The 10,932-nt window shown below is 38.3% G+C and overlaps 1 protein-coding gene across 1 annotated transcript in view; it reads right to left on the bottom strand.

Annotated features, from left to right (window-relative positions):
* Window positions 1–5,542: 5,542 nt before the first annotated feature.
* MOXD1 (monooxygenase DBH like 1) overlaps window positions 5,543–10,932 on the bottom strand; it is a 48,518-nt gene continuing 43,128 nt past the window's right edge. Inside the window, exons 11-12 of the mRNA XM_030490017.1 lie at window positions 7,587–7,755; window positions 5,543–6,032 (exon numbers count right to left, since the gene is read on the bottom strand). Coding sequence (XP_030345877.1) covers window positions 5,868–6,032; window positions 7,587–7,755 — 334 coding nt within the window. The 3' untranslated portion in view covers window positions 5,543–5,867. The remainder of the gene's footprint in view (window positions 6,033–7,586; window positions 7,756–10,932) is intronic.

The following is a 10,932-nucleotide window of genomic DNA, read 5'->3' as shown; positions in this document are numbered from 1 at the left end:
ATGATTTTATTCTGAGTAAGAAGTGATAAGGCAATTGCTACCATCTGAGCCTGTAACATTATCACTTACACACTTTCAGCATTTTCAGCAGAAAGAGAAACCGCTGTTTCTCTTTCTGAAGTCATTCATATGAACTTTAGGATTCGTTCACATTTAACTAAAAAGGTGGATATTTAATTCAAAAGACCTTCTTAAGAATCCTAACAATACTTCTGTAATGTTAAAAGAACACTCCAACAAATGTCTAATTAGCCACCTCTACACCATTCATCAACCTTCCTAACCGTGCATGATGATCATATGTTATAATGAAGATTTTTCTTCTAAGGCAGGTATTCACAGCGTACTGAACATTTTGTCTGTAAATCAAAGCAAATACCATCCTTTGCACTGCTAAAATGTCACACTTGCCTTACACCTTTACATTCAAAAGCCATGAATATTTAAAATCTATGTAGTGTATATAAAATCCAACTATGAGGTTTCTTCTTAGAGTTCCTGTCACATATTAAAACGCAGTTTTACCCTTTTTTTAAGTGTATTTTGAAAACAACTAAATGTATTTCACCTGCTGCTTCTTAGTTTCATTGAGACCCAAGGCAATTTGCAGGGCAGCCATGAAAAAGCTGGTGGCCACAGTCGGTTCCAGCCCTCCTGAGCACAGCCAAGGGGAAAAGAGCAAGAACTTCCCCATGCACAGCCAGCACAGAAGTCACCACTGGAGTCCTAAACAACACGTTACCATCAGCGCTATAAAGGCTGGGAAAGCAGGATATGGAGCAAACAAATGTTGGTGGGGTCAATGCCTCACTCACACAGTTGTCTGGGAAAAGCTTCCAGTTCTCTGCATATTTTTATAGTTTTGGTACATGTAGTCTTGAAATTTTTTACAGGTTGTCTTGAAGGTAGTCAGATTTAGAGTAGGTACTGGAAGCTGGGTTCACGATTCTCCTCTGCCTTCTGCAGCTACATAAACCAGGGCAAAGTAGATTTTGGAACAAGTATGTTAATGACCGCATTTAAAAATCATTTTGCACCATTTAATGTTGGCATTTACACACTGTGCAGAAGAAAACAGTCCTCCATGAGCATTACTTCATATAGGCAATACTCACCTTGAAGAAGAGCAGGATGAGTAAAAGAAACAATCACAAATTTAGCAGAGAAGCGCATTTGTACCTGTATAAAAATTGCAGTGTAACTATACCTGTTGAAAATGCTTTAATGCTTTTCAACATTGAAGTGGATGTAATGCAAACCAAGTGGGTAATATGAAAATCCATACCTGATTATGTGGGATTGTTCAAGTGGTGATAGGTGTGATCCTTTTTCAGTGGTTTGGAAGAGCTTGTACTGAATTTTTGCATGTCTTCTTCTGAGCGGGAAGCAATAACTCATCCTCAAATGGCCAGCTCTCAGAAACAGACTATAATTCACTTTTTTAGACATCTTAAATCATCTTATGTTCACCTGATATCTTACAGTTTTCCTGCAAACTAATGTTACCACATTAGGAAAAATATTCTTCTACTATTCTAGTCTTGACATACAAACAAAAATTATGTTCATACCTTTATACTAGGTGAGAGCATTAAGCACCAGGCTTTAAGTTTTGGTAGCTGGGGGTGGGCACCTGCATCACAAGCATTTTGCAGGGGCTTAAGAAGGGAAACTTCATGGCTGCTGGCTGCCCCCACTCCTTTCTTCAGCCTATGCCAGGCTTGGTGTGCCCACAGGACACTGGTGTCATGGGGGAAAGATGCTCCTGGGGGTATATATGGTGTAGGGAAACCTCTGTGGGGATGGAGGAAGCAGCCCAAAAGAGCTCTCAGTGTCATGCCTGTCATTTCCTTGTCCCAGCTTTCCCCTCTGCTAAGAGGTTTGGGATAAGTTTGCTATCTCTCTCTCTCATGCAAGACAGGGATGTAGCAAAAATCAGAAATAAGCTACAGAGAGCGGAAGGAGTGAAAATTCTTAAACATTCCAGAAGTAATAATTGGTCTAAAAATAGTCACTTTCTGCATGAAGGGAGAAAAGAGGAGAATGAGGCCAGTGTTTTTGCTGGGGTTTATTTATTAAATTCATGCCTCTTCATCATCTGGGATAATACAGCCATACAGTCCCTCTTTTTAACCAGCCAGTCTGGTTACCAAGCCAGAATTCCCCAGGGAAAGGTCTTAAGCCCATCACAGTCACATTCCCACTGGCTGCGGCTGCCTATTGCCCTTGCGTCAGTCCACACTTGCACCCAGCCTGGATGTCACAGGCACAAACACAGATGGGCTGACACGGTGTCATACAGTGGGCCTCATGGATGTGATATATGAACGTAGAAGGACACCCTTCTCTATAGGGGCAAGTCAAAGAGCTACATAAACTCCAGTGCTTGCTCCTCAGTCTTCCTGCATTCTGGTTTTATGACACACAGGCAGAATTTCAAATGGTTGTTGATATAGATAATGTGAATATTTGAGGAAAGCCATATGCTCATTAAGTGGAAATTTCATAATGAATAAAAAAACAAAACCAAAAGGGATCAAATAGTATTAACAGTATATCTATATACAGTCTACAGGTGACAGACAGCTGGACCATTGTGTGGGGCATCTGATTTAAGCAGAATGGAATTTTCAATTTCTATTCCAGAAAACAGCTCCTTATCCCACTAAAATAGTTATATATTTAGCTTCTCACTAGAAACTCTTAACACATTTCTTCACACAGAAAAGCTCTGAATGGCAAAATTGTTAAAAGAAGGTATTACTTTTAGTCTTTCTGTGCTCATCATTCCTAATTCAGTATTTTCCAGTGTATACTTAATATTTTCTCCTCTACCATGGTTTGCTTGAAAACAGTATTTACTGTATATACTTTTAACTATAACTATTAGGAAAGATTTGGAAAGCAATACAGTGCAAGAGTATGTGCTTTAGCATAGCACAATATTAAAAAAAACTACAGAAATCTGTGCTTGAGAGTTTTTTCCAGTGTAGTATGACTAGGTATCTGTCCCATCTGTTTTTTCTTCAGTGGCAGAGTTAGCTTGTGGCATTCCTCACCTTCATCCTTGCTTTGAGTTTTTGACAATTTCAGACTTTCATCTTTTATTTGTTTTCTTATTTAAAGTTTCTTTAATAACGTAATGTACTCACATTTGGTTTGAATCCTTTTAATTTGAAGTATCCCAGAACTCCATCACCAGTCTATCTTTTTATTTACCTGTGAAGCAAAATTTTCCTTTCCTTTCTTCCAGAACTCATAAACCAATTGCAGGTTAAACAAAAATGAGCTTTTAGTGTATACAGCAGGTCTTGCTGATATACTGCCAGTTATCTCTCACAGACATCCTTTCTGAACTGACTTTGCTTTACATCATCTCATGGCATACTGGATGGCAACAACAAACACCCATCTGTTCACATATTCTTAGGATGAGTGCCCATGGAAAGGAAATCCCCGTAGATAAGAAACTACATCAAATCAAAGAACAGCCAAGTGAATGGAAAATAACCCTAGATCTGCTTTATCTTTGTGGCAGACCAAGCCAACACAGGACTGGTGCCAGCAGCCCAGGTCTATTAGCAAATGAGAGACAGTATTGCATGTGGAAGGGCTCCCCTGTCCAACACAAATGCTCTTTTCTCATTTCATTCCAAACTATTTTTCCCCTCGCTCCCTGACAAAAACCTGTTAAAACATGCCCACTTTAGGGATAGGTTTAAAAGTAAGAAAAGCCAAGATTCCTGCTGACTGCTTTTACAATAAGAGGCACCCTGGCCTCTGTGATATCTTAGCTTGTGGATGCCCTAGCTTTTCATGTTCAGAACAGATCTGTACAAATGATGACTCAGAAGACTTTTCTGCCTATAATTCACCATTACCATTATTTGATTTCCATTTTTCAATGACTTGTATTCAGTAACATGAAATAGAAAAGCATAGTTCTTCTGTTGGCAGGAAGGAAACACATAAGTGATTACATTTGCTTATGGAAAATTCTATATGCTATTTGGCATACACAATCTATATGCTATTTGGCATACACATTTTCCTTAGCTTATCCAACACCAGTAGGAAGCACAGCAGAACACACCACTGTTCAGGTATATTTAGAACAAGCAACTGCCCAACAATGGCAAAAAAATTTCCCAGGATTTGGTGGGAGTTGATTTTGCCCTAAGTGCAGACTACAGCATCAGGAGGATTTAGTAGGCCCTGTGAACCTCTATCTTCACAGCACAAAGTTTGTAAAGAGATTGTTATAGCTCCTAGAAAATTAATCTAGACTTGATTAATTGTCTCATCTCTACTTGAGGCATTAGCTGCTTCAGTGCCACTCTTCCGTGTCGATTATCATGCACATTGTCATGTTAGCTGCCCACAAATGCGTCTTACCAGTTTTGTGATGCTTTCCTTCTCACATTTCAAACGCAGAGTAGACAGTTGCTAAATCCCTTCCTTATTTCCTTTCTTATGTGGTATTTCTTTGCATTAGAACAGCCTGCCCTCATTAAAAGGTGCAACTGCACAGGCAGGTGTCATTGTCAATGAATAGAAGTGTTCAGAAAACCTGCTTATCTCAGCTCAGTCAGGTTTTTGACCTGCTCTGGACTCAGATACACACTGCACAAGAGTGTGCTCAGTGACATAAAATGAACGTAACAAAGTCTGTATGTAACCAAGTCTACGGGTTAGTTGTAGTGCAGGTGTTGAAGTGGTCAGAGAAGCGCTCTCAACACCCAAAACAACCTATTTATATAGCCACATGCCAGTAAAGTTCACATAGCACTGTAGAAAAATTATAATTTACTGTAACTGCAGCGTGGCTATTAAAAGGGCTTTTTAGATGTTCAAAGTCCTTTTCTACTGCATTCATAATTTTGTGAAGGAGCAATCAACTAGGTATCTTTTGGAAATCTTCCCTGCCCTGGACCATCTGAGTAAAAATGTTGCAGATTTCCAAAGAAAGAAAGAAAGGAAAAAGTGTACACGTGAGACACAAAGATAATCTCTTAATCAACAGTCTGGCCTATCGTGGTGCTCGGCATGTGCTAACAATAGCTCCTGGCAGGCTCGTCCTCTGTTTTCCTATGCATGCCAGAGTCTGGCTGCAAGGTAGATTTTTATTGCTACTGCTATCCAGATCAAATCTAGCAAAGGTGTGCTTATCTCTGGCCAAAGCTTTAATCATTCTACAAATACCTTAAGACAAAAGAAGCACACTGAATTGCCAGGGAGTGGGGAAAAGAAAACCCTGCCAAACTGAAGGACTCATACAGGAATCACTATGGGGAGATTTGGGGTTCTGCTGGCGTTTTCGTCCCTTTCACACCCGCAGGACCTGCTTCTTTTAGGAATTGAGATGGTTCGCAGTGTCTTGCTCCCAGAAATGTCCTTCCTGAATTAATTTTTCCTGTAGCCTTATGGCACATGTCATTCAGACATGCCCAAATACCTGTTCACAAGACCTGTCCATACAACAATAATTTGATAAGATGTAGATGTCAAGAACAAAGACAAAATAATACCACACACACCAAGCTGAATGTGGCTAACTAAGTTGCTTTTAGTTTATTAATTTTACCCATATACATAGTTGATTTTTAAAACACCACGTGAAAGAGCCAGGACAAAGTGTAACAAAATGGTACAGGAAAACATTTCAATATGCAATGTGCCAGTGTACCTACTGTGTTTTATACATACTTTACATTGAAAACCTACACCTCCCCCCAGTTTTCAGAGGAATACACATTTTGTTCTGGCAAATTTAGTTTATTAATATGTAAAAAAATAAATCTACTATAGCAACAGTGCAAACACATCAGAACTTGCATGGCATACAGAACACAAATGAATAAAAAATATTATACAAAGGGTCCAATGTTTCCTATAGCACTGGCTGTGACATGTACAACAAACAATAGGGTTAGGAATAAACTGAAACGTAAACAGGAAGATGAGCTGCATATTACTGGTTCTGTCTTGTATGGTCTTTCTATTTCAGGAGGTAAAGCTGTCATGCCTTGGATCTGCAATTAAAATAATAAAAAAATGTCAGGGTTTTGTCACATTAGATTAGAAATCTGTATTTTGCTAACTAGTTGGCAGCTTGCATGAGAATCTATTGGTAGTTTCGTACTGAGGTTGTGACTTTTACTGTGCTGACACCAAATTCAGTAAAAATATTAACATATTGCATGCTGAATGATCATCCAGTGTGCACATCTATTGTTCTCAGCTTGGGAACACCTGTACACACTGGAGTCCACTCCTGTAAACCAAGGTTAGGTTTGTGTTGGTTGATTTGTATGATCTTATTTTGCTTTGTGGGATTGTTCAGTTGGTTTGGGTTTTGTTTTCATCTTTCTCACAGATAAAAATGGAAGTTTACAGTGTTACACTGCTATAGGGGTGTTAGATGATATTTGACACATTCATTTGTATATAGAAAACACTTGCATGAACAAGGCAGTTAGTTGTTACACATGATTTCATAGAATCACAGAATAGTTGAGGTTGGACAGGATCTCTGGAGGTCATCTGGTCCAATGTAAAGCAAGGTGATCTATAACAGTGTCATGTGTCATATTTTGACATATTGAGTATTTTTTACTATTCCCTTAGAACTCAGTGCAATTTTTATGGAGTTGGAGATAACTGCCTGCCTGTCATGGTTTTCACAGGAAATTAGAGAGTTGGGTATGCTTTTCATAAATGTATTTGCCTATGCTTTTCGTAAATATACTCCCTACATGTTAGAGAAAAGAAGCTCTGCAAAAAGCGAAATCCTGGGACAAACATTTTTGGAAGTTGGAATGCCTACTTGCACAGCATGTGCTTGCTTTGTTTTTGTTTCTTTTTCCTATGTTGCAACTATCCTGCATTGCAAAAAAACATCTAAATATTGTCCTAATCTTAGCAAACATAATATGGAGCTAAAACTGATTGACGGACCATCCCTAAGTAAGGATTAAGGTATTTTCAACTCACTTCCTCTGCTTCAGGTTTTTTCCTCATGGTAACCACTCACTGATTATTTGGCTATTCAGGTTAAATCTGTTCTTGATTTTGTTGAGGATGGTCACTATAATGTAATGTCACTAATAAGGGAAGGGAAAGGAAAAAGTCCTAATCTTAGCTTTGATGAATATGCCTTAGTCATTTGAAATAGGAAACTATGATCAAAAGGAAGAGCTAAGCACTCCCAGTTCCAGTGAGCTCACTCTTTGATTACATTTTTTAAGTTGCAAGCATTGTTCCTTCATCCTGTAAGATAAAGGGGAACAGCATTTTCCAGAAAGCGTACCATTAAAAAAACCCCAAAGCCTATCCCCTCTTGATAAAATTTCTGTGTGCTTTTCATCATCTTAACATGTCCTCTGAAAATAATTAGTGAAAGAGTGGCTAAGCAGCTGCTGTTGGCCAGTAGTTGCAAAGGTCAAAAATTTTAACCAAAACTGGTGAATAGTCACATGTACTGTCAATAACCACTTTGTACTTACTGATACACAATGACGCACAGTAAATCACATTTATTTCACGGTATTGTTGCCTCCTTTTCAACAATAAACTTTCAGACTTACCGACCATTCTGCATTATCTGTTTTTGAACATCTCACATTGACTGGCAGTTTAAGCACAAGTTCATTATAGGAGAGACCCTCCGATCTGGACCATTTGAATTTGTTCATTGCATCCGTAAAAGACAGGTTTTTATATTGTTTAGGGCTCTTGATAATGAAAGGCCAAGTCCTAAAGAAAAATAAATAAATCGATTTTTTAAACCAGTTAAATACCGTCAAGTTGGAACTGATGAAGAAAAGAATCTGCTCAGAAAAACAAATGTACTATTAATATGTATATTATGCCTCACTCATTTTCAGCTAAGTTCTCTGCTACTGATAACTGATGCAGTTTCATGGATTTTAACAGACTTACAAAAGCATGTCAGCAGTTTAGGACTTGCTGCCAGATGCTTTTAGAAATGAAGGACTTTAAGTTAAGAAAAATAATTACATTGCTCTTCTCTGATCTATAAACTGAACACACAGACAACACAAAACAGATCTTCTGTTGTAATTTCTCAAAAAAACTCAAACCAAAACAAAAAAGCCACACCCTCTACCAGGCTTGGCAGGCAACGTTGTAAAGAAACATTTGCCATTAGAAAGCTGCTTCCAGATGGCTCTGCCAAGCTCTGGTCACAACTCAGATAATGGAGCAAAACCCAGCTCAGAACAAGAGTTGCTCTAACATGCATCAGCTGGCAGTAGAGCCAAAAGATCAAACACAAATTACTGGTGCTGTGGACATTGCCTTTTGGCACGTCCTCACACGGTGGCTGCAAGGGTACTTTTGGCCAGGGGTTGGGACAGAGACCTGCTGCTCTGCTGTGAGAAATCTGACTATCTGCCACATGTGGGAATCCTCCCTGAGAACAAGTGGGGCTAATCCCATTGCCCACCAGCCAAAGGTGTGGAAAGGGAAGTAATGAGATTTCTTGTCTTTCATTTAGTAAAGAAAACTCAAAAATAAATACAAAGGAAAATAAAAATAAAATAAATAAAACAGCTAAAGAAAACCTTTCCCATTGTTCTTCCTTTCTCCTTGTTTGACTTTACTGGGATGAATGGAAACATGGTGGGAGGGTCAACTTTTTAAAAACAGAAAATCCAACACAGCTAGTGGAAGGGTGAAAGCAGCTAAAACTTTATCTAAATCACCTAATTAATAGTTTGGTTGGAGCATGAGTTATCTTTTCAAAGCACTTTAGACAGATCTGTATTATCTTGCCGTAGGCTGTCTCCCACCTTAGATAAAGTGCTGCCTGTGTCAAAGTTCTTCTCTACTCAACATCTAGGAACAAAGGGCATAATTTTAATCAAGCACCTATTTTACACTATTGTGGCCCAATCGCTTTCATCTCAGCTTCTTATGATTTATACCACTCTCTGTGCCACCAGACTGAGAAAAAGAAAATACTTTTAAAGTAAGCTACTGTGCCTTGATCCTGCTTCCAGTTTGCCTTCATGTGTAAGTCAAGACAGACCTTAGAGGAGTCAGTGAAGCAATTCCAGTGTAAGACTGACACAAGAGAGATGAGTATCAGGTCACATATCCTTAGGCTGACAGAGCTTAATGAAACAAGAATTGTGGATTAGGTCATAAATACTAGAGGCATTAATAATCTCTTCTTCTAATTACTATTCCATTTGCGGCAGACAGTCTGCATACTTACTCTATTCAAAACATCTTTATTTCCCCAGGCCAAATGTGCATTTTTTTCTTAAGTACAGTTATCATGAATGAACAGTCAAGAGAGCATACATTTGTTAGAATATTTTCTTTCTAAGCTCAGAAAGACTCTTTTAGCTAGAACTAATTTAGAAACTATGTTCTCTCTGTATTAAAAGAGATTGTAAATAGCAATAATGTGGAAAACGAAGTAGACATTGCATGGTGACTTTCTTCAAACTCTTCCGTCTTGAATATAAATTTCAGAACTAAGACCAGTAAGCCTGCATGTCAAATTACTTCTCAGTACTACTTTTATATGGTTTTGTTAAGATAAACTGTATAAGGAAAGGCAAGTTTTAAAATGGAAATATGATGACACACTATTAGTCTATCCATTTCATTTTAAAATCTTACTCTCACCTTAGTTTAGTGCAAATATAAATATAATTCACCTTTCACCAGTAATAATGCATTCTACTTTATATTGTTTGATTATTTTTCTCCATTTCATTCGAGAACTTTCTTTTTTAGACTATTGGGGTTTTTTGTTTGTTTTTTTTTTTTACGATCACTTCCACAGCTGATCTGCTATTCAGGTGCTTTGATTTTAAGCATTGTAAGGAACACTTAAAAACTGAATACACTATGTATTGATTTTTATGTATTTACACACATTTATCCTGTCTATAGTGGGCTTCCGCCCATCTCCTACCAAAATTTAGATTTTATTTTAGACTCTGCAAATCACTCTTGCTCTCAGTGAGCAATACCATTGTGCAGATCATCCCACTGATATTAAAGGGCAGAAAGGCCAGATCCAACAACACACTGAGAAGTAGTCTGGTCTTGCCAAGGACTCTCATGATTTTGTTCTTGCCAAGGACAGCAAGACTTCTGCTGACTTACTTACTGAAGAAACTGTAAAACCTTGTTTAGCATTCAGCAACCTGCAGTTCACCCCAGCAGCCAGATGTCAGCTGAACTGCATGAACCTTCATGGTGGTTATTACAAGATCTTGAGTTGCCTAAATGGTAACAGCACCCAGTCCCCTCCAGAGAGGGGATATTTAATATTTGTGGAGCACTATAGCAGACAGATGTTACTACAAAATTATATTACTCCTTTTGAGCTGAGAAGTGGGCCAATATTCAGATTTTTGTGGGTTATTTTATTAGGAAGAAAAATTCATGAATGAATTAGGAAGAAAAATTCATTCTTTCTGACATGGATTTACATCTCAAAAATGTGCAGTCTCCTGCTCTCCTGAACAGTAGGAGTCCCAAGACTCGGGAGACAGTGTCTTTGCACAGAATTGCAAACCCCTGCAGCCAACAGCTCACTTAAAAAGCTCTTTTCTTCCTCTTGGCTAGATTCCTACCACTGTTTCTATATTTTACTCTCTACTTACTTTGCATATCATCCTCTGATTTGTTATTCTTCCAAAGCCTCCATTCTTTCATTTCTCTCCATCATAGTGCTTATCTACTATTTATCTTTCACTATAAACAATTTAATATTCTCTCAATCCCTCCACTTCCTTTCTAACTTACAATTTCTTCCCTTTTCGTGCATTTTTGTCAGTGTCACCAAGACAGTGTTAAGCTCTATATGTGAGCAAGAGTTCTAGGATCTGGTTATACCAACTGACTTCAGCAGAATTACTGACAACAAATCTACCAAGGGTAATTCAA

This window comes from Strigops habroptila, chromosome 6 (assembly GCF_004027225.2).
Source record: "Strigops habroptila isolate Jane chromosome 6, bStrHab1.2.pri, whole genome shotgun sequence".
In the NCBI taxonomy this organism is placed as follows: Eukaryota; Metazoa; Chordata; class Aves; order Psittaciformes; family Psittacidae; genus Strigops; species Strigops habroptila.
The sequence above is the reverse complement of the archived record's forward strand: the minus strand, read 5'-3'. Positions and strand labels throughout refer to the sequence as shown.